Source organism: Perissodus microlepis, chromosome 22 (assembly GCF_051167445.1).
Source record: "Perissodus microlepis isolate ML-2025 ecotype Zambia chromosome 22, ASM5116744v1, whole genome shotgun sequence".
Lineage (NCBI taxonomy): Eukaryota > Metazoa > Chordata > Actinopteri > Cichliformes > Cichlidae > Perissodus > Perissodus microlepis.
Window position 1 is genome coordinate 30,318,148 of NC_140481.1, and position 24,042 is coordinate 30,342,189.

Below are 24,042 nucleotides of genomic sequence, written 5' to 3' on the forward strand. Positions count from 1 at the left end.
TCTCCATGTTCAGCTTTAAAGTAGGGATCATAAACTCTATCATAAAGTCTATTTGTATCCCACTAAATTCTGTATACACAACATTAAAATGGGATTTATAGATGTGCATGAAGCATCACAAACCCTTTTCAAGCTCTCTAATGCAAAATTAAATTCTACTCTAAATGGTGCTACATAAGGAGAAGGTAAGAATCCCTTTAAAAAGCAATTCAGGTCAGCTGTGGATGAAAGATGGGTAGACTGAAGAAAATATCGCTAAACTAAATTTAAATTTTAAATTTGTGCACTGCACAAAATGAAATACCGGGCTTATAATAGGCCCAGTAGAAAGCATAAAGAATATATACTTAGAAACACTCACATGTTATGCACTCTCTCTGTGCCCTACTTAGCTGTGTCGTTTTGAAACAAACCAAAGGGGATTTTCGCTGTTTTGTTTTTGTCATCAGTCGGACTTTATTCCCTTCCACAGGTGAAGATGAGCTCATCAAAATAATTGAAATTTACATGTTGAAATACTTTTACTAAAAGACATCCTAACTGAGTGAGGTAGAGCTGTATGTGGTTATGTAGTGAGAGCTGTGTGGCAGTACTTAGAGAGAGATTAGAAGAACAAACAGCTCTTAAAGTATTGACCAAATATCATTTTACCGCTAGTGTGGAACATCCTTCTAAATCCACCTCATTGCCCAAGTGTTTACAAGAGGCCCTGAGGTCTTATTATACAGCAGGCTGGTACTCATGTAAAAGCAGAAGATTTTTAACTTGGAGGCCTGACCCTCCAGTTTCGTGTTGAATTTAAAGTTTGTACTGAGTTTTTTTGCTTTTGGTTTGACTAGCACCGAAACCACTTTGATCAGGTTAAAGAAAAGAACACAGTTTGTGTTAAAATACACTCTCAAATCTCAGCTTTCTACATTTCACACGTCTGCATGGAGTCGTCTATAGTCTGGGTTGCTTTTTGTTTATCAATGTTCAGAATGGATGATAACACATTTTCTATCTTACTAATAGGTGAAGGAGGCTGACTACATAGGAGGCACATATAGGACTGCAGTTAACATTCAAAGCAGCTGGTTCAAGGAGACTGAATTAAATGACTGTTCGAGGGGTCGTGATCCAAGACAGCCCTTGTCTTGGATATTTTCATTACATGCTTTTTCCAAAGCATACACCGTAAAGATTGTGGAAGCTGTACAACTGTTTTACATATTAATATAAATTTTAACAGAAAAGAAATTTTATAGCTAGGTGGCTACAAAAATGAAGGACGCATCCTTTAATGTTCAGCTGAACATCCAGAAAGTTGATTCTGACTTCATCTCAGCTCACTGCGGGTTTCCCAAACCTTATAAACAGTCGTTTGCATAATGGTCAAAACTAGCACCGCTGACTAACAATGGGCTGTCAGAGCCATTGTTAGTCAGTCCATTGCAGTTTCTCCTGCTGAAAACACAATGTCAAAGTGAACACAATCAACTTTGTGGGATTTCCTTACCTGGGCGATTTGTGAAGCATTTGTCAAGATGTTCAGCTGAACATTTTGTGATTATAAAACTATTGTTTGCTGCCCATCAAGAACACCATGCAAATGCTGCACAGTCCTATAATGGAGAGGGCAGCTGTAACAGGGCATAACGATTCAAAATCAACCTGAATCAAAATTAATTTGATGAAACTGTGGGGTTATACGAGGTGCAAAGGAAAATCTCAACTCAACTCCAGACAAAGACCATAGCTAAAACAAATTTAACGTAAGATATATAAGACTTCAGCACTGCTGCTACCTGGAAGTCCCATCGTGTCCACATCCACCTGCATTAGACTGTATCTCTTATACTGTGTCACAACAGTGACCCTGCAACCTGAGTTTCAGAGAAGACGACAAAGTTGAAGGGAGTCGAGTAGAACGTAATGGCAGTCACCGATAATCTTGGTAGCCAAATAATTTTTTACAGTGTTGAGGTACACAATGGTGCAGTACAAATCAGAGTTTGTTTCCCACGGGACATTACTGTGCAGCTCTGACCCTGGGGTCCTATTCACAATGCATGATGTCCAAAAATAAAGCTTGAACATCTGAGACTCTTTCACACTTCCTGGAACATGGTTATCATTAAATCTGATATGGTTTTTGCTTTTTTATTAGCAAAGTCACATTTTATTTTTTAAATCACAACTACATGAGTCATCAAAAGAGGACCCAGATGCATAAGCTATTATTCACTAATGGACTTTACAATGCTTTCAAGTTTCCTTTAATCTTAAGGATTGTTGAAGGATTAATTAATTAATGTACTAAAACAGCCTTGATAGCTTACATAACGCTGTACAGTACTGTACATTATTTCTAAATTATGTAAGTGGCCCTCATTTCTGATGTGAATTTTGTCTTTCAGTTAAAAAGGTTCAAACTCCCAGCTTTGCATCTCAAAGCACAGCTCAAAATGCACAGTTAGCTTTACTATTCTCAGCATTCAAAGAAGCCCCCACAGCAATACAAGCTAACTTTTTTTCTCCAGTCATTTTTAAAAAAATATAGCTTATGCCTCAATCAAAGTTGGCCTCTCCTAAGATAACACCTCTTAATTTACAAATCTTCTTAGACTAATTCCACACACTTCCAACCACGAAAAATGGAATTTGAGAGAGGTAGAGAGTTGGAAGCAGAGAGAAATGACAACAAAGAAAGGGAGTGATGGATGAAGAATGTGCTTAAGAGAAAGAGATGGTGTTACACAGAGAGAGAAAGTCCTGTCATGTACCACTATAAACCCAACACAAACGAGAGAGAGCGAGGTTGAGTGGCTTTGATAGAGAGACTGATAGAGCTGTGTCAGATGCTCTCAGATATTTTAATCTGAGCAGCGGCTGGTTGACATGCTGCTGCGCATTTGTGTGTGTGCGTGTCGTGCAGACCAGATGAGATCATACCCTGTAGCAAAAATGACTTGTTAACACAGAGCAGCGTCTCAGGCGACTACTTTTTAAACCCTCCATCTGTGCTTAAAACCTGCCTGTGTGAATGAAGCACATATTCTACTGCCACACATACTATATGCATGACGTTATAAATCAGACCTGCAGAACATCATACACTGTATGACGAATTATGTCATAAATAGTTTAAATAGTTCCTATCATATTGCCATATACTGTCCGTTTCTCTATAGCCCTTAAAGCCCAGCCTGTAATAAAAGTGCAATTTATTTTTTTCTTCATTTTTGCTTGTTTAATAACGACCAAGTCTGCTCTAAAAGTTCACTAATATTCCTCCATCACAGACCTGACTCCTTCGCAGGACTCCTTAAGGGATTGATTTCATACTTGCACAGCTGCAGTAGTACATCTATCCATCTGTCAGAGGAGATTTAAGAGACAATCTGAAACATGTCATGGTTGGACGGAGGTGCAAGGCTCCCAAGGCCATTTTGTCTAAAGTCTGCTGGGCCACAGGGCTGACAGCAAGTCCATACTGTTGCTCTGGCCGTTTGTGTGTGCGTGTGTGTGTGTGTATGGGCACATGTGAATGCATGGAATATAAAAGAAAAAATTTGGGTCAAACAGAGGTAAGAGTGAGCACAAACACGTAAGGAAAGGTCAATGGTGAAGGAAATAATCAAGTGAGGAAGAAGTGCTCTGAGAGGCAGGGCAATCCTTTCTGACGGAGGAGTCTCAGAAAAGCCAGAGAATAATAACAAGAGGTGAAGAGGGAAACACGTGCAGGCCAACAAGAGGCCAACTGTGAGAAAGGCAGCTGCAATATGTGGACAATCCGCATGATGCTCAACTTGTTTAAAATGCACTTGCTGTTCGTTAGGCCTTGTAAAGAAAAATAGAATAAATGGTAATGAATCCTAGGAATCTGATACCATTGTGGTCGACACTGTGGTGGTTTGAATCCACCAGTGAGCTGCTGTCAGTTTAATTAGTGGTTCTAAATTGAACATAGGTTTAAATGTCAGTTGATGGTTAATGTGATGAGCTCGTGCACCTATGATAGGCTCCAAAAAACCTAGAATTGGACAAGCAGTTAAGAAAATGTGTGTCATTTGTAAAAGCTTTGCCTCTTTTTATTAGTTTTAGTTTCTTCTTTCAATGTGGAAGAAAAGGTCATTGGCCAGGGTTTTTTATTATAACAACATTATCTTGATGATAAGAATCTCTGAAAATGTTAATGTATATAAATTAAAAGAGACATGCCGCATTCGGGTTATTTTTTTCATATTTTTACATTTAAATGACAATACAGTAAATCTGTGAAGGTTCTCAGACATCCAGGTCATCGTGGTCTAAGGAGCTTGAAAAAAAAAGCATCTGGACTTCTTTAAGTTGCTCAAAGACTCGGCTGTCCATCTGCATCTAAAGGACAAAGGTCACTCTTTCGAGGACGCCATCTATGTCCACTGTGAGTGACCATCTTTGAAGAGAGGCGATGGTTTACGACACCAACTGTCTGCCATCTATAATCCAGTTTTGAGATCCCTTCTCAGACGCCTTAACGCCCACTCACATCCCATCTGACCTCAGGAAATCACATGATAGGGTGGGGCCAGGTTTCACAATGAGCTCACCCGAAACCTTGGCTGATTGTGACCTACACCCATTTTCACACCTTAGCTCACGTGATTGTGTTACTAGGGGGGGGGGGGTCCATGTCCCTCCCGGGAGACACTCCCACAGGGCTTAAATCTGGGACTTCCCACCATTTGACAGTAGAACTGAAGAAGCTTCTTGGATGAGAGGTGAAGTCCAGATGCTTTTTTTTCCAAGCTCCTTAGACGACAATACAGTAAATTAAACCAACAAGAATAAAGCAGTACAGTACTTATAGAGGCTATTTTATCTTAAATAAAATAGATGCATTCTGCAGTGGACTCATTGGTTTGATATCCTCAAAGTTGGGCTGAGCTCCTTCTTTCTGTTTTCAGTCTCATGCTCTTCTGTCAGGTTCTTGTACATGTTCAGTTTGAAAAGCATGAAAACATTTCCTATGGCTTTAAATATTTAAGACTGTCCTGCTGGGGTCCCCTTTTTTCAAACCTGACATCCTCTGAAGCAGCGTTTTCTCACTAAATCCTTGTTTGATGTCTCTGTTCTGGTCTTTCTCTGTACTTTTCTTTCATGGTAGCAAAACATGACATGAGAATGCATGCAGATACCTCCTGCACTTTGAACTGCACATGCTTGAACTTTTCCAAGGGTGCCCTCTGCATATTCCCAGACCATTCCCACATTTGGGAATGATCCATTAATAATAAGGAAGTAACTAATTTATTATGATTTGTTGTTACTCACATTTGATTGCATATCTGTTACTGTAACTAATGACTAATTAACAGATTTGAAATACCTAAACATTAATTTAATGCGCAAGCTTCTCTCAGCATCAATGAGAAAGATAAAACAAAAATAACTGTACAAGGATACTCAGAAAGAACTACATGCTTCCCCTGACCAGAGCAAAATGATCTTGATCCACACATGAATGAATGCATTTCTTTCCTTTTACTCTTTGTCACCTTTCTACCAAGTTTAATGAAATTCAGCTTGGTAGTTTTTGTGTAGCCCTGCTGTCATAGAGATGAATAAAACCATGCCAAACGCATGCTGTACCGCTGCCCCAACTCTCGCTTTTGTCAGAGAAATGGCTGACTCTGCAGTTTTTATTGTCCTGGTGCGTTTACTTGCCTGCAGCGTGCATTAGTGCTTCTTTCAAAGCTGGGCTCACAGTTTTCTAAAGATTTGTTTTCTTTGTTGTGCTACTGAATGGAAATTTATTATTTATTATTTCAATGTTTTTTTCTTCCTTTACATAATATTTTCAAATCTCTACAATCTAAACTCAGAGTAATAATTGTGACGTATTTAATTCTCTAAAGTCTCAGTGACCTTTGTGAATGTGAAATAGACACAAAGGTCTTATTACAGACACAGAAACTCCAGGCTACAAAGCTGAGAGTGAGACAGGACACACACTCAAAGCCTGGATAATAACAAACACTTAAACTGTCAAGGGACCCAGTAAAGGGGGATGTGAAAATTGAGCGACTGAGGAGAAATGAAGGCAGAGGTGTGTGTGTGTGTGCGCGCGCTTTGTTTTGAAGAATGGTCAGCTGCAGTGGAAGGCCTGCCACTCATATTGGCATTTCAGAGGTAAAAGCTTTTATACACTAACAGTAAAACAAAACTCCCAAGTCATAATTTGTGAGGAGCTTCTTAAGAGTTTCTGTGAGCTTAGTGAATTCAGCTTCTCAAAAAAAAATTCTGTGTGTGTGTGTGTGTGTGTGTGTGTGTGTGTGTGTGTGTGTTTGTGCTTCTACAAGTTAAAGTCAATAAAAGTGAGTGATGAACTATGTTATCTAATGTTCAAAGAGTACTTCACTGATTTAGCATTGCATTCTCAGCACTGTTGTCTCCAGGTGGGCATCTTATGAGCCAACAGGTGAAATTAAGCTGTATTTTTTTTCAAATGCAAGTTTAAATGAAATATTTTAATATTTCATATTCCAATATTTCCCTTTTCCCAAATGTTTGTTATCATTCAATATTAAGAAAAAAACATGATAAAGCAACAGTGTTACAGTTGTTAATATTACCTCCTATACAGGATTCAGTCATTGTATTGGTATTAATATTCCCTGAGACATTAAAATATATGTACTTCTATATGTGTGCCTCTGCACAGTTAAGCTTCAAATGTGTAGTGGCAGGCAAACCTAATTGTACTCATCGTTTTCCTTGGCCTGCTGTATACGTAATGCAGATTAGCATACCATTTACTGAAGTACTCTGGTGGGATGAGGCAGAGAAGGTGATCGTAATTGTTTATGGCACTCTGGATTAAGCCGGTAATTATACCAAATTGTTGTGAAACTTTGTGCACATGCTATAGAAGCAAATCAAATAACAACTACTTAAACTTGCGTTACAGCAATTCAGCGGTTTCTAATTGTGATACCATACCAACACCACGGCTACCTGTGCATGCTGACCCGGTATCAGTGTTGAACTAGTAAGCTGTATTCCTTATCGTGAGCATTGGTGCATGAGGTAAAATCTCAAAATAAATTAAGCAGATGAACTTTATTTATGCACTTCATACTGTAATGACATTACTGTGTTAAATATGTCATAACTGTGTCCATGTCCTATGCTGTTCAGCTTCTAACTGCATCAGCACTCAGTTTTATAATGTTGTTACCATTCTCACTAAAACAGACTTATGACATAAGGCGACTTTTCTGGGTTATTCCTACTCTGGTTCTATAGAGAACTAGGGTCACCAGTTTGAATCTGTCTATTACTGCTGGGAACATGCTGGCAACCAAATTGAATTAATAATATTGTCACTTTACTTAACAACCACTGCTAAAATGCCCTTGAGCAAGGCCGCATACACCTTATTAACCCAACGCTAGGTTCTTGTACTCCAGTGGCTCTGCTTGCTGGCACCAGTACCAGACTGTGGTTATACCTGGTGGCTTCCAGGTGTGAATATTAAAGAGGCTATCTTTGAAAAAGAACACGTGTCTTGATGAATTGACTTTCCCTGTTTAAATGCACTCCTCTGCAAAATGGTGATGTGGCTGCTGGAAACCAAACATCACTGAGAGAGTACATAACTCAAAGCTAATAGCACTACAAAACCCAGCATACTCATGTCATCGATAAGTGAAAGTGAAGTAAACCTGATCAAGTTCAATTTTGATTCAACTACACAAAGACACAAATACCTCCCGACACCTGCAGGTCAATAAATCCACTGCTGTGTCTAATCTGAACTCACAATTCCCCAAACTTTGCTTGTTCAGCGTTCGCTGCTGCTGAGTTTGAAAATGCCTTTACACCAAAAAATGTAATCAAACATATCGAATCACTTCCCTCAGAATATACTAAAGAGAAGCTCAGCACTGCTTCCAAAACTCACACACGAAATGCTTTGAAATGGTTAAAGAAAAGAAATCATTTGAAATGTCTCACAGATACACAAAAATGACTGGCTACAAAATCGTCATTTGTATGATGCTTAATTGAAATTAAGTACAAGCCACAGAAATTTTGTTTGTAATTCTTAAAACCTACTCGAGCATTGCAACACTGCTGCAGTTGTGCTGCTATTGCCACACAAATTAGCTGCTTTACATTTTGCTATCAATTTATTTACGACCATGGCAGCATAATTCTGTCCAATGACGCTGCAATAAATCCTCTTTTGTGTGGGCACTCCAACAAGGACAGTATTGATTCTTCATTGGTGCTACGCCAGGCACGTGTACATTAACTCTGCTTGTAGTTGTTTTGTTTCATTGCACTGTAGTCTGTCGTGCCTGTGAGGTGTTCCTAAAATTAGATATTACAAAGATTATTCTACTCAGTAGCATCATTTTCAACATTCTGTTAATGACTGTTATTATGTACGCTCTCCTCCACTATAACACTAGACACAGAAAACAAAACAATCATTAAACCATTTTCTTTGTATAGGAAAAGTCATTCACAAAACAAGCAGACAACCAGTATTTATTTATTGGCTTTTGTTAAAAACGTCAGTGAGTGCCTTTCAAAAATCAGAATGCGTCATTCAAAACTAGATTTAGAACCTGAAAAGAAATAAATTAATATGAAAATTCAAAAGAAAATTGAAGAAAACATTTAAAGCGACCGTGGGTATCGGCTAGATTCAGCACAAATCCAGCAAACGTTTCCATCCAGTCCAACTCTTGATTTAATTTAAAATCATTATAAATGTATAATTCAAAGACTCTTGTGCAACTTTGATGTTGTTCTTGTGACACACAGTTTATTACATTATTAATCATCCATAATGTTGCATGGCAAACTTAAGAGGGTTTCACATATACTAAAATAAACTCAGCATTTATTTTCATTATAAAACTTTAATGTGGGTTGCAATGAATAATGTTTTATAATAAAAAAACAAACTATTGTTCTGTAGTCATCCTTTTCCCTGAAACTGTTGTTCATCAATCTTTTTTAAATGTTCTTTCTCTCTAAATGACATTTTAAGGTTGAGGTTACTTTATTGTCTCCCTAAAGGAGAAAACTGTTTTGGATGAAAGGAACTGCTGCATGAAACCAGATATTACTAAACATCACAATAAAAACATATTAAAAGGGTGCACATAAAAAAAACATCTGAGCAAAGAAGCTGTTTGCACTGTCAACCTTAAACCGATGCAAACATGCACATCTTCATACATAAATTACAGGCACCAACACCTCTCGCTTTACATGTTTAACAGCACACATGCAATTGGTAAAAACCGCAGTTGTCATGTTTCGGCTGTGTGCAGGCTGGATGAGGACCCAATCGCAAACTCACGGAGGCAGGAATGAACTCAAAATTCACAGCTTTATTGCTGGAGAGCAAAACCATACAAACTAAACTGGGAAACTATAACGTAATAGACGGAGAAACACACGGCCATGAATGAGGGAGAACGCCAGGGAACGGCCAGGGATCAAACCACCAACCTTCCTGTTAGTAGATGACCCACAGCCACCCCGCCTAAAGCACACCATCTGAAACTGATTAGGTCAGATATAGCATGAAAAGGAGAAGCTGGTGTGGAGTTGGGTTGCAAAGTAGCTTGCAGATGCATAGCAACTTTAGGCAGACTAAAGCAGCTTAAACCACACTCCCAAATGGAATTTGTCATTTAAAGTTGTGTAATCTGAGCCATCAGATGATATGGGCTGGCACTGACATCAGCTCTCTTGCTGTGATTTCAGCTAAGCTTGACTTTGTGCCTGCTTGTACGAGCATTAAGCTCGATTAAAATTCAGGTCTCCTTGTGACAGCCTCCTTGTGATTATGATCCATGTCTAGTTTGATGCTTTTTGTGTTAAAAATGTATCCTCCATGCATGATTTTGAAAATGTTTCTACCAAAATTTAATAAAAAGAAAATGATTATCAAAAACAGAATGAAATGAAATTATTATTCAATATAACAATGAAAACCTAGCTGAAATTATAATGCATCGTCGCAGTCCTTGTGGCACACGGGTTGGCAGCCCATGCAGCCTTAAAAGCATATTAACCCTGTCTGGCAGTAAGTTTAATGGATAATCCTGAGCCTCTCCACCTGCTCCCTCACTGTGTGTCTCTCTGCACGGGAGCCACAGCTAAAAGCCTCGTATATAAACGGTGCTTGTTACTCTTTGGTATGTCAGCACACAGTCACGTTTGATTTAGCATCTCATCCTGGAAGTAACACAAGGAGAGACTAAAGTGTTGATGAGGCGACCCAGTAGCTCAGCCCATCTCTCCGGTGCTGTTTGATTAGTGTTACATCTGCCAATGTCGGTCTAGGCAGCAAATCCCTCACTAATTTGGCAAATCTCAGGAGAATCTGCTTGTTTCCTCTGCCAGCAGTTAGACTAGCACCCATTACTTGATATGAGGAGAGACAATTTCCTCCTGTCTACATCCAGACGTCTAACAATTTAATACAAGACTGCTCATTTGCTGTGTCATGCAGCAACACAGTGGCAGAAACAGAAAGTGTCAATTTGTAAATTATTCAGCACACATTTCTTTTCCTGAAATGTATAATACATGGATGCTCTCTCCATATTCATGGACATAATAAAAACATTAAAATCAAATCCCTGACTCGGACTTAGATGTTTTATATTATTTTTGATTAAAAATATTTACATCCCATTCAATATTTCATCACTTCTGTGATCCCTCCTGCTTTGAGATATGTCTTTTCTCTCATTACAATTTATGTTTTGGTTGAATTTACTATGAATCTGAGCTGACACAGAATAGAACCAACAACAGAATGACCTACAGTATCTAGCTTTGTTTTACTATCTTGGTTTCTATTTTTCTCTGTAATTTTCAAAATGTTCAAATGCAGTCTCCAAAAAGTTGATTCTGTTCATCTGGACGTAGCGTTTTGGGGGAGAAACGTTTCGTCACTCATCCAAGTGACTTCTTCAGTCTCAGCTGACTGCAGGTTTCCCCAAATCTTATAAACAGTACATTTGCATAATGACTGAAACCAGCCCACTGAAGGAACAATGGGCTGGTAGGTCAGTTCCTTAATCTTAATTATGCAAATTCTCATGACCATTGATCAACAACCACTGACCAAAACCCACTGATCAAAGACCACTGATCAAAGACCACTGATCGATGGCCATGAGTACCATTCACAGAGAGTTGGGGAATGGCTGCAATCACAGCATTGTAAGATTTCGCCATCTTTTGCCATCTTCATCTTACCATCAAGACGTTCAAATGCAGTCTTTTTACAAAGGCAAAAAAAGCTCAGTTGTACCAGTGGTAAGGTCACGCTTGGAGCTTGACACTCTGCTGTGTCTGAGTATTTCAGGGTAAAAGGATCAAGCTCCTGTGTAAATTAATATGGAGCGAGCCATAACTGCAATTTCAATGGCTACTGGGATGTGAAAACTGTGTGTACTGTATAGAATCAACCATCAGAGTCAATAAAACCCTGTAAAAAGTTCAGTTACTTTGCAACAAAATATAGTTTAAAAATTATTTTTTTTTTGATTTCACTTGCAGGTTGAAATAAAAAAAGTGATTTCACTTGCAGGTTGGGGCAGCACGGTGGTTAGCACTGTTACCTCAAAGCAAGAAGGTCCTGGGTTCAATTCCACTATCAGGCCAAACTGTGTGGAGTTTGCATGTTCTCATTTTCGTGGGTTCTCCCGGCTTCCTCCCACAGTCCAAAGACACACTTAGTGGGGATAGGTTAATTGAAAACACTAAATTGCAACCTGTCCAGGGTGTACCCTGCCTCTCGCCCTAAGACAGTTGGGATAGGCTCCAGTGCGACCTGCGACCTTGAAAAGGATGGATGGACTTGCAGGTTGTACTTGTACTACAGAGTGCTGACGCTATGATTGTGTGTAGCTCATCCCAGCAAACTATCAAACAACCTCTCTTTGTCGCTGCCTTACAATGCCTCTTGTTTAGATCAGGTTCACAGTGACATTTAGAAACGTGCAGTGAAACGTTTTTGTTTGCTAGTTTAGAACAAGTGATTTAACCCTCTGGGGTCTAAGTAACCCCGTGTGCTAATCCTAACCCTCTGCATATTGGAGGAGCAGACTTTTTTTTATAACATCCACTGCACCAGAAACAGTTGGTGCATGGGATGACAAGGGTCTTCTCAAACCTATAGTTGTTAGGCATCAATCTTTGTTCACTGTCCACACAGATTCCCATTTTATGAAGTGGTAATTAGTAAATGTCAGGAAAACTTCCTAAAGTTTTCCTATCCGTTCTTGTGTGTGTGTGTTGGTGTATTGCAGAGCCCTACAGCCCAGCGGTGTGGGTGATGATGTTTGTGATGTGCCTGTCGGTCGTGGCTGTCACCGTCTTCATCTTTGAGTTCTTCAGCCCCGTGGGATACAACCGCAGCCTGCAGAGTGCTAAGAGTAAGTGACAGAGTCGCTCCAGTGTCTGCACGCCAATCAACCCACCACCACTGCTCATTTCACAACATTATTACCAACTTGTCACTTTGTCAGTTATGTAAGCGAGGGGGGGCTGATTTGAGGAGGGTGTTTGTCCAAATTATTATAATTAAGCGTTCCGCTTTTTTTGACTGCACAGGATTCAAAACAATCACTTCACACCCACAATGTGGCTTATTTAATGATAATGAAACAAACACGGACTGCGTGGTGGTGGTTGATGTTGACGTCTTTACAGTACTTGTCACTTCACCATTATTGCAACTATTTACTGTGTGCGTCTCTGCCCAGACACATTTATTTTTAATTAGAACCTGGAAAAGTTGTTCTTTATGTTTTAATAAACTGACACAAGTAGAAGTGAACTCATTTTATGTGACAGGTAGATGTCTGTGCACGCTCGTCATTTTTCTTTCTTCTGTATCAAACCGCTTCAACTTTCATCTCTCTTTATAAGCATGTTTAAATCTTATTCTTATCTTATTATATAATCTTTTCTATAGTTTATATCCTGACAAAAGTCTAATAAGCTAAAGTTTAAAGGTCTACTTACCAGTTTTTGGCAGTTGCAGAGACTTGTGCCTCTCTGTTGTCCTCTTTTTTCCAACATTTCCAGGGTGTCAAACACTAGTGTTGTGTCAGAAGCTGCCAGCTTCCCAGAAATACAAAACCTTGACACACTGACCATTGCAATGTTAGATAGTATAAGACGTACTATATAGCAGTCCTTTTTTTCCAAGAGCATAAAGCTCATGAAAGGGTTGGTGTTGACCTACTTCACAAGTTTGGTAGCTAGACGATGGTCCACTTTGGGAGCTTTTAACATGCTTTTTGCTTTCCCTTGCAACTTAGTCAGAGTTAATCACCAGATTTAGGAAAATATTATGGTCTCTACACATTAAACATTTAAAAGTACTGTTTGAGTTTAAGGAGGATCTATATGTGATGAGTTCCCAACTTGTGCTCACACTTCAGTGGCTTTGACAAAACAGTAACATATTATCCATTCTATGACTTAAATACGTCAAATTAACTTCCACTTCACTCAAATATAATACACTGTAAAGTGTAAAGACACTATAAAGTGCCTCGTGTGCTTAATTTGTGCACTCATTACTTGAAGAAAAGGTACTTCAGATACTTCAAAGTAATCCTCTCCACACATCTGTACCATATCTACATAATGACTGTGTTTCCATAAACGTGCAGCTTCACCTTTAATGTTGAACAATGAGCTATAGTCAGTGTCTTTTTGTTCTTTTATTTCTCATCCTTCTGAGACTTCACAGCATAGTGATTCACAGCATAATGACCTTACATTCAACACGAGGGTGTCTGCTGCCAGGCTTAATAACTTTAAATAAGTCCTCTTCTCAGTTACGTCTGTTTGAACTTTCAACATGAGACATTTCTTAGATCACTGCAGGGCAGCTGGTCCAAACAATCACTGCAATTTAATGCATGTTAATGTTGTTAATGTTAACGTTCTGTATTGTCATAGCAACAGCGTCCACATGTCTAATTTCTACTTTAATTTCAAAGTCTGGGCTCTGTCCCTGTATTTCCAATTAAAAGTCTTAAAGCAACAGTGGAGTGTGACTAACAACGTGCTTCTGTTTGCTAGCATTACCTGATTTTAGGCAGACTTGCAAATATTTCATTCACAATGTCACCAAGGCCACACAGTTATGCGCTGCTCTTTAATGGCGGTTAACCAAACTATTATAAAACCAACTAGTTTCTGTCTTTGAAGCATCTTGGAATAATTTTTTCAGAGTACAGAATACTTTCAATAGTGTTCTGTAACTTTTGAAATACTTTTCATACACGTTTTATATAAAACAGTTTCTTCTGCATCTCATTGTCTTGAAAATTCCTGTTGGATCAGTCCTGCCCCACAGAACCTCCACTTCTTGTTACCTGTTGGCTTTGCTTTCTGTGAAACCACAAAAGACTAAATTTTACCCAGAACCATGAACCCGGACCTGGAACCTGGACCTCAGCAATGATCTTAAGTGACTAAAAGGACTAAAAGGAAATCTTTATGAATGAGTGAAAATATGGGAAATATTTCTACTACTATTACCATTGCTAGTAGTAGTTATAGAGGATGATAGTACATGCTATAGAATATTTCCTCTGTGGCAGCGGTGCTGAATCAGCCTGTTAGAGATGGTGCACCATTGCCTGCCAGTAAATGGTGCAAAGGGTACTCAGGATTATCCATCATGGATAACAGTTCAGTGGCCTTCTCCATATGGATGTGAGCAACATGTCACAAATCTTAATTTCTTTGTTGCTACTCAAAGAGTGGTGCGTTTCTTCCTAAGAGCATAAATTTGGATATTTAAGTCATCTCTTCATATTTCTTTGAAAATAGCTTTTTTCCCAACTCTGGCCTTAATTCATCACTCAGCGAAATTTCCAGTAATGTCTTAAACAGGTATTACTTTCCTTCATAAACACACTGTCTGTCTGTCTGTTTCTCAGAGTCAGGGGGATCTAAGTTCACCATAGGGAAATCTGTCTGGCTGCTCTGGGCTCTGGTCTTCAATAACTCTGTGCCTGTGGAGAATCCCAGAGGAACCACCAGCAAGATCATGGTAAATTTAGTCAAATGGCTGTGTTTTTTATTTATTTTTTATTTTTTTTATTAATTGTGTGAATGACTCATCAAACTAGAGCATCAATTACAGTCAACTCCAGGTCCAGTATTTATTGGTCAATTTTAACCATTTTAATTGTTTTAATAGCAAAAACTTTAGCACTTGCCAAATCAATCATTTGGGACAATTCTTTAAAAAAATCCACTGACCAGCTCAGTAGGAGCAAACAGCTAGAATGACCACAGAAGAGCAATAAAATTCATGTCCATTAAATTTGTTCCATGTTTAAGAAAAATAGCTTCATAGCATCTAACCAAGTCAAGAACATTCTCAAGGAGGAAGTTTTATCATCATCACGGTCTACAATGAGCAGGTGACTTCATGAAATACAGAGGACTTACAACCAAGTGGAGTAGCACAGTTTTGCAGTGGTTGCCTCACAGCAAGAACGTCCTGGATTTGAATTCATGTTCCCCTCATACTTGGGTGGGTTTTCTCTGAGAGCTCCAGTTTTCTCCACATTACAAAGTTTGATCTACTTGGCAATTCTAAATTAGTCATAGGTGTGAATGTGTCAGTGGTTGTTTATGTCTCTGTACATGGACTGCCAATCTGTCCAGGTTCTACCTGTGTGACAGCTGGGCTAGATTCCAGATCCTGAACTGGGTATGCAGAAGAAAATTGATGGATACAACAATGTATAAATCACTAGTTACGCACAAGAACAAGAAGACCAGATTGCACTTTGCCAGAAAACACATAAAAGAGCCTGCAGAGTTCTGGAAAAGATTCTTTGGACAGATGAACCCAAGATTAGAGATCAGAAAGGAAAGTAAGGAGAGAAAGAGCTCATGATCCAAAACATAGCACGTCATCTGTCAGACACAGTGGAGGGAATGTTGTGCTGTTAGTCTTTATTGGCTGTAACTGCTAATAAAAGTAGCAGGATGAATTCTGAAGTGTCCAGGGTTGTACTCTGTGCTCAGATTCAGCCAAATGCTGGCAAACAGTGCAAATGGATAGTGAACCAAAGCATACTGGGAAAAGGAACCCAAGAGTTTCTTAAGGCAATGGAATGTGAGATGAGAAATGGGATTTTAACCAAAGCTCTTAACCCTATTCAGTTTTATAAAACCAAAGGCCGACAGAGAAAGAGCAACTGAAGGTGAGTGCAGGGAAGGTCTTTACTGCAGCCACCCTCAGGAGGTAACACAGCGTTTGGAGATCGCCACAGGTTCTAAACTTTAGTGCGTCATTGAATAAAAAGGATTTTCATAATTGATTTTCATTAAGTATTAAAAACAATCATTTTTACTTAAAGTGATGTTAATTTGTGGTGGTCTACAGAAGCAAAATTATAAAACTTCTATCTACTAACAAGCCTAAATTAACGATTTGTGAGTCAAAAGTAGTTCAACTTTCAAATGACTACATTCTCACCATCAAGCGAATACCTGTGTGACATTAAACTGTAGTCATTAAAATGTCATGTTTCAGTGTAATCTATGTGTCTACAAGACAATTATTTAACAGACTGTTTAGTCACTTGTTTCACTGTGGTGGTCCTTTCAGTACCTGCTGTTACTTTGGGCTTGCAATCTCTAATGCAGAGTAAAGCCACAGGAGGGGAAAACTCGAGGTGTATTTTGTTCGACTGCTTGCCCAAGTGCTTTTCAACAAAACCCCAATCATCTTCAGAGCTCATTAGCTGCTTGATAGGCTTCACAAAAGGGGGTTAGAGCAGAGAAGATGATTATTCAACATCGTATGTGTGCTTTTTTTTAAACCTGGATTTAAAGTTAGTTGTATTTCAGCCTGCAGGTAAGAGTTATTAATGGTTTTCTTGCCCATCGAACCATTTCCCATGTTCAATTTAAGATTAAAAAATCCACTGAAGAGAAAACTGTATATTTAAGGTTCCCCTTTAGCAGCACCAGCACTCTGTATCTGATATGTTTTTGCAACACTTGCCAGCCAAAATATTCTACGAGGCAACCACGTCTAATTAAAAGGAAAAAAGAAAGAATGATTACAAGATAAATCCAATTTTAATGGAGGTTTATTTGCCAAATGACTTCCACTTCATTTTTCATACCTGCCTAAGCCTATTCAGGGTTGTCAGTAAGTACCCCACTATGCGCTGGAAGGATAATTGTCAACCATTTATTATTGATATTAACCATTTAAACAGATTTTACATCAGTCCACAGGTCGATAACTTCCCAAGCAGTCTGTCGTTTAAGCCTCCACTGAGGAGTTATATTTTTTAATTATGCTGATTTGCCACAGTTAGTAGGGGTGTGCATTTACTATCTTAATCACTAAGAAAATTATGCAAATTAACTTTTGGCACAAACAGAGTACTGTGGAAACAAATAGTCCTATTCACCACAAATAGCAAGTGCAAATTTATTGCTCCGGCTAATCCACATCTCTGCTTCCTGGCTGAATGTCAGGATTCAACCATCTTATAGCAATAAAAGCAGCTCTTCTGTACGGCTAAATGTCTCCATACTGAATTGCCTAAAAAACCTTATGAAGAATCGTATCAATTTGCTAAAGTAATTTGGGGTAGTTAATATATTTTGATTCCTTACTCAGACAGCAATACTACAATGTGAAAACAGCCATTATCTGATGAAAATCTAGTGTTTAAATAAAAAACAAAATGAAATATTAACCTCACTTGTTGCAGTTCTCTCATAAAAGTCATAATCTTTATCTGATTTAATGTGGCGTCCATGCTCGTTAAGGGCTTTTTGTATACCTCTGCACCACTTCATGAAAACATACACACACACACACACACACACACACACAAACTAACCCGATGCACCACCTTTAGGCCATGACAAACACTGCAAACTCGTCCTCTGAAGGCTGTTGTTTGGTTAGTCAAGTCAAGTCAAGTCAAGTTTATTTATAAAGCACATTTAAAAACAACCAAGGCTGACCAAAGTGCTGTACAATAAAATACAAATATAAAATACAATAAAACACAAGTACATAAAACACCTCACTGATAAAACAATAAGTTAAAACAATAAGTTAAACCTTGCTAAAAGCCAATGAGAAGAGGTGAGTTTTAAGAGCAGTTTTAAAAGTTCCTAGGCTTGTGGAGAGTCTGATGTGAGGAGGTAAACTGTTCCACAGTCTGGGTGCAGCCACAGCAAAAGCCCTCTCTCCCCTAGTCTTTAATCTGTACCTGGGAACATCTAAAAGCATCAGGTCTGCTGACCTCAAAGATCTCCTGGGGCGGTAAATGCTAAGAAGCTCTGCCAGGTAAGGAGGTGCAGTACCGTTAAGAACCTTAAAAACCAGCAGTAAAATTTTAAAATCAATCCTAAAAGCAACTGGGAGCCAGTGGAGAGAGCAGAGGACCGGAGTGATGTGGTCTCTCTTTTTGGAACCGGTCAGCATGCGAGCAGCAGCGTTCTGCACCAGTTGGAGGCGATGCAGACAGGAACGATCTAAATTGTCGCTGAATGTGATACCCAGTCATATGATACCCACTAGTGATACCCACAGTCATCAGGAGGAAATTTGCATCAGTTTGGCACAGAAGTTGATTACTCTTTAAGTAAACATCAAGAAGAAGAAGAACTCCTGAAGAAGACGGTGGCATTGACATGCCAAAATAGGACCTCCAAGGAGCGATCTAAAAACTGCAGTGGTGCTGGAAGCACTCCAGAGGGGCGCAAATATGTAACCTTGAAGGGGATGCTTCAAGGTGATTTCAAATTTAAATCCAGTGTTTAGTTTTTTTTTCTCTTTTTTAACAATTTTCGATTTCTCACCTTATGTTTGCGTTTCTCCAAAAACTATTAAAACAAATCAGTCAGCCACAGTTTTGTACTTGAGTCTCCAGGCCGTTCTCTAATCTTTCTTCTTCTTCAAATGGCAGATTTTTTTTTTTTTATTTGTGCTGCAAAAGATAATCCACTTTGTTTATGCTGAATACATTTGATCACGTCTTTAACAATAAAATATTAATTTCTGCCAACGAGTATCTGTGCAAGAAAAACAAGATTATGTAGCAAATAACCAATCAAATAGCTATAGGCTAACAGGCAATGAGCCCAAGCCTGGAATAAATTTGCACCATCTGTTTTCTGAGCTAAAGGCTATGTGAATGAAATAGCAGTTCAACTGCTTGAATGATGAAGGATGTAGCGCTTGAAGCTTGAATTATACAAAGCACTAAACACAACACATCTCACCAAGTTTTCCTCCTTTGTGGAGATGCAATATTAAATAACTTTTACACAATATATTTTTTTATTTGAAAAATACCTTTTAAATATAATTAATTACTTAAATTATGTATTTCAAAATTGTGCTTAAATACTTAACCATGAGCTGCATCAATGGTCCTAAATGAATTTTAAGGTGGGCAGAAGGTATTTTTATATCCACTGTGATGGACGTGATGATGTAAGGAGTGTATTGCATGAAAAAAGGGATTTTCTTTCTTCCCATATTTAAAAATATGCAACTAGTTTAATATTATTTACAATTTAAGTTCATTTAATTGTGCGACAGATTCCTGGGTTGCAGCTTTAGGAGGCAGAAATGCCACGCTGGAAAGTATGAACCAGCCCTCCAGGCAATACAGAGTTTCAGAGCTGTGAGTTTAGCGATGAAATGCCAGGGAGTGGAAATAGAGTCACCGGAATCCTAAAATACTTTCACACCTGTCAGGCTCAGTCCTCATTGATCTTACTCCACCACATTCTACCTTCAGGTGCTGGTGTGGGCCTTTTTCGCTGTCATCTTCCTGGCCTCCTACACTGCCAACCTGGCTGCCTTCATGATCCAGGAGGAGTACATCGACACGGTTTCAGGGCTGTCAGATAAGAAGGTATGATATGGATGGGTGGATACGTGATTTACAAATAGGTGAATAGTCATATGATGGACTGAATGGTTAGCAAGAAATTCCACATATTTGATATTGAGATATTCATGGATATTTTACGTGATTTAAAACTTACAACACCAAAGTCCCCCAGACTCAGGGTCATCTTTCAAAATAAATACAACCCTGTTTCCAAAAACATGGAATGCTGTGTACAATGAAAAATAAATGAATAGAGAGAGATGCTAACACGTTCTCCGGGTCAAAGGTCATTTTGGGTGGAATAAAGAAGCAGGGAGAAGCCGGAATCTCTTCACTGGGATCACAAATCCAAATTTTAATTCATCTTTGCACATCACAGAGAGTATGTCACCCGTCTGTTATCGACGCAGACTAAAAGAAGCTACAGTTCCCTCCCCCTCATACCTTCAGCAAACCAACATCTTTTTGGAATCGGGGTTGTAAATACGATTATGCCACAAATATTGCACTCTCTCACGTCTGCCTTTAAGAGAGCACATCAGAATAGCTTAAGTTAACAGAAGTGGAAAACTGTGTACTTTCCTTTTTTTATTATTTTGATTTTTCCAGCGCAATTTCACCACAACTCACAAAACTGTGCCCCGCTGCTTTGACACTTTAAAACCTCATCTGTTTTATCAGTCTCTCTCTGCTTCTGAGCTCTTTAGAAAAGTGTAGCACAGGGGCTCTTCTTTGAAAGTGAAGTCTTTGAATCTTTGCAGCTCTTCATCCCGCAGCACGGATCGGCTCCTCTCCCTCATTTCAGCTACCACTCTTTAACTTCCGTCCTTGCTCCTGTCACTTTAATCTCAGCCCACCTCCTCCTCTTCTTCTTCTTGTGCAGTTTCAGCAGCCGACAGAGCAGTACCCACCACTGCGTTTCGGCACGGTGCCAAATGGCAGCACTGAGGAGAACATCCGCTCCAACTATCCCAACATGCACCAGTATATGATTCGCAACAACCAGAAGGGTGTAGAGGAAGCCATTGACAACCTCAAGACTGGGTAAGGATAGAAGAACTATTAGCAACCACTTGGAGTGTGGATTGAGTGTGGATTTGTCATGTGAAATAGAAGAAATTAAAGCCTACGTGTTCGGTTAGATACGAATAGAACACTATTGGAAGTAGATCGGGACTTGGAAGAGCATGAAGTAAAAAATGTCAGATATTGTTACGACCGAACGCAACCACACTCTGCCTGCACTAGACATCTCATTTCTACAAATATACTTCTGCTGTCATCCACTCTTTTAAACAGCACCCAGATTCAAGTTAAAGCTGCACATTTTTGACAACAGCACTTACTTTAAACAGATACCGTGCCATCTCCCCTGGTTTTTATATATCTTTTATTTTTAACTTGAGGCGGTGTTGTCGTCCACGCTCGGTTCAATTACAGGAGCCGTTTTTGCCTGACTCACCCCGTTAGCGCATTGATCTGCCTTGCCCCGGGAGCCACAGCAAACTGTTGTAACCTGTGCAGCCCGATCAGGATCATGGCTACTAAATGCAGTTGGAGAAGAGGTGTGGAGGGCTGGAAACTTTTAAATAATACATGCTAGCAGCAACCGCAGTGCGGTGGGAAAATTGCGCCATCTCAGCACTGGCTGACACTCGGGCGCCTCTTGTCTTCAACAATGGGGGGGGGTTATTATACGCCTATGGGACTACAAAGTACACAAAGCACTTTCCATAAAATATACACTCGCTCATTACGTTTGATGTGGAAGCGGGCGAGGTGGAGGGGAAAGGGGGGAGTGATGCAGATTAGGGTTCAAATGTTTAATGGGACAAGCAAGCACACACACAAGCCAGCAAACAGCGGGCGAAGTCTTTAGTAGATTTGACGTAGCGTGTTATTAAAACACAACGATGCATTCCTTTTTATCATACTCACTTGTCCTTCTTGCCCCTTTTACATTAATTTTCCACCTCTCTCTAGCTCACTTCAATCAGTCTGTCCGTCATCTCTTCCATTACACACTGTTTATCTTCCTTTTCCTTATCCTGGTACCTGGAACCAGGTAACACCTGTCATCCTGACATTATATACAAAGGAAATATCCGTCGAGGCAAAGTGATATGAAGATTTCTGTTTGATTTGCCTGCCATGGCACTGAGCACCGCCTCTCCATCTCATCTTTTCTCCTCCTGTGCTTTCCTTTTCTTCTCATGATGATTTTTTTCTGTCCTTTGACTGGTCTATTCCTCCCTCTCTCATTAACTCCTTGCTCCCAGTTCATCAACTCCTGTGCGCTTCCTTTGCCACCCAATAATAATATCTGAACTTCCCTTTCCTCTCCTTTTGCTGTCAGCCACCTCCTCCCCTCCTGCTTTGTGTACCCTCTTTGTCACCTTTTTTTTAAATCTTCCACCCTTCAACTGAGCGCTTTCCCCCCCAGTAACAATTTTGTGGATCTGTGCAGCTCCCTGAGTGTGAATATAAATGAATGTGAAGTAGAAGAGCAGGTGTAGTGACAAATCTATCATCCGCTTCTCAGATGTACATCACCAGTGTGAGCTGAGCTGTTACATTTAATCCATTACTTGATGATGAACTGTTGTAATTCACTTTTGATGTATATCCATTTTGCACTGCTTCCACTCCAGTAGCAGATTTCAAATGATTCATTTTTCCCTATACTTTAATCCTGAGATTTTTTTTTCTTTTTAACCCTTAGATGCACACGTGCGGTCAAAAATGACCCCATGGGTTGTTTTTCTTCAAAATCTTTAAAATGCAAAGTTGTAATATATTCATATTCCAGGTATTCCTCATAAAATATGTTTGTAACATGAGGCCATTTGCATTTTTATTTATTTTTTCATTCATTTATAAAAAATGCCGTTTTTGTATCACTACCCCACTCTTCCACAAGTGGGGTCATAAATGACCAAGCAGTACCTATGGAATCTTCTATGGAACTTTCATTCTTAGCAACTCTGACTGTCCCACTTACACTTCTGATGGATTAGGAATAAATTTTTACACAGTAACATATATGATTTATAGTCAGGGCTGCACATAAGTGGTCCGCAGGTGCGCATTCGCTGTCAAAATAAAAGTATTCCTGGAAATTCAGAGAATACGTGCCTCTTTTGTGGTGGAGGAACACCAAAGTAATTGCTTACAGAGCTTGCTTTTTCGACATCTTTAAGAGTTCTGAACAAATGTCTGTCCTCCTCCAGAACATCTTATGTACACAAACGAGCGTCCCAACTTCTTATCTGGAACGCGTCTTTTATTTTGACAGCAAATGTGCACCTGCGGACCATTTATGTGCAGCCCTGTTTATAGTTTCCTGTGCATTTCAAACATTGTCCTTTCTGATGTTTTTTTTTTTAATATTTAAAGTAACATGGCTGCTATGAGGCCAGCTGTGAACCTTGCCCTACAAATGATCCAGGACGGATGGGATGAAGAGCCCATCGGAGGCACTGAATCAGAATCTGACATCTCAGATATAGAGGACAAAGACTATTGTCCCCCCCCCCCACTGAACAAGGCCAGTCAGATACAGAGGAGTCCTCTGAAGAGGAAATAAATATTTAGTCTAACAGAATGAGCCCCTCTTACTGCTCTGGCCACAATATTCTGAGTTAGTCAGCCAGGGCTTGCACCTGGGTTTAGTACTGTCTCCCCAATAGATGCATGGAAGATGTTCATGTCTGATAATATAATAGAAGAGGTGCTGACATGCACAAACATGGAGGCACGAAGAGTAGCCACAGACAGGGGAAAAGAGTGGAAAAATGTAATCAAACATAAGCTGGCCTTCATTTGATTGACCATTCTTGCAGAAAGTGAGAAGAACTGGGATGTACCAGACGGTGTGCTTTTTGGGAGTCCTCTGCATAACCCATTGTTCAAGGCAACTATGTCAATTCAAAGATTTAAAGATATTCGCAGTTTCTTGCACTTTGATGACAAGAGGACCAGAGCCTATGGACTGAAAACAAACCACATGGCAGCTTTCCGCTACATATGGGGCCTGTTCCTGGTCAACTGCAGGCAGAAATTCATCCTCAGTGATTGTGTTACAGTGGATGAACAACGTGTGCCTTTCATGGGG

The 24,042-nt window shown here is 39.4% G+C and overlaps 1 protein-coding gene across 1 annotated transcript in view; it reads left to right on the forward strand.

The window, feature by feature from the left end:
• Positions 1 to 24,042, forward strand: part of grin2da (glutamate receptor, ionotropic, N-methyl D-aspartate 2D, a) — a 260,349-nt gene that overhangs the window by 202,742 nt on the left and 33,565 nt on the right. Inside the window, exons 11-14 of the mRNA XM_084920174.1 lie at positions 12,318 to 12,443; positions 14,973 to 15,085; positions 19,833 to 19,949; positions 20,812 to 20,972. Of these exons, the coding sequence (XP_084776300.1) occupies positions 12,318 to 12,443; positions 14,973 to 15,085; positions 19,833 to 19,949; positions 20,812 to 20,972 (517 nt within the window). The remainder of the gene's footprint in view (positions 1 to 12,317; positions 12,444 to 14,972; positions 15,086 to 19,832; positions 19,950 to 20,811; positions 20,973 to 24,042) is intronic.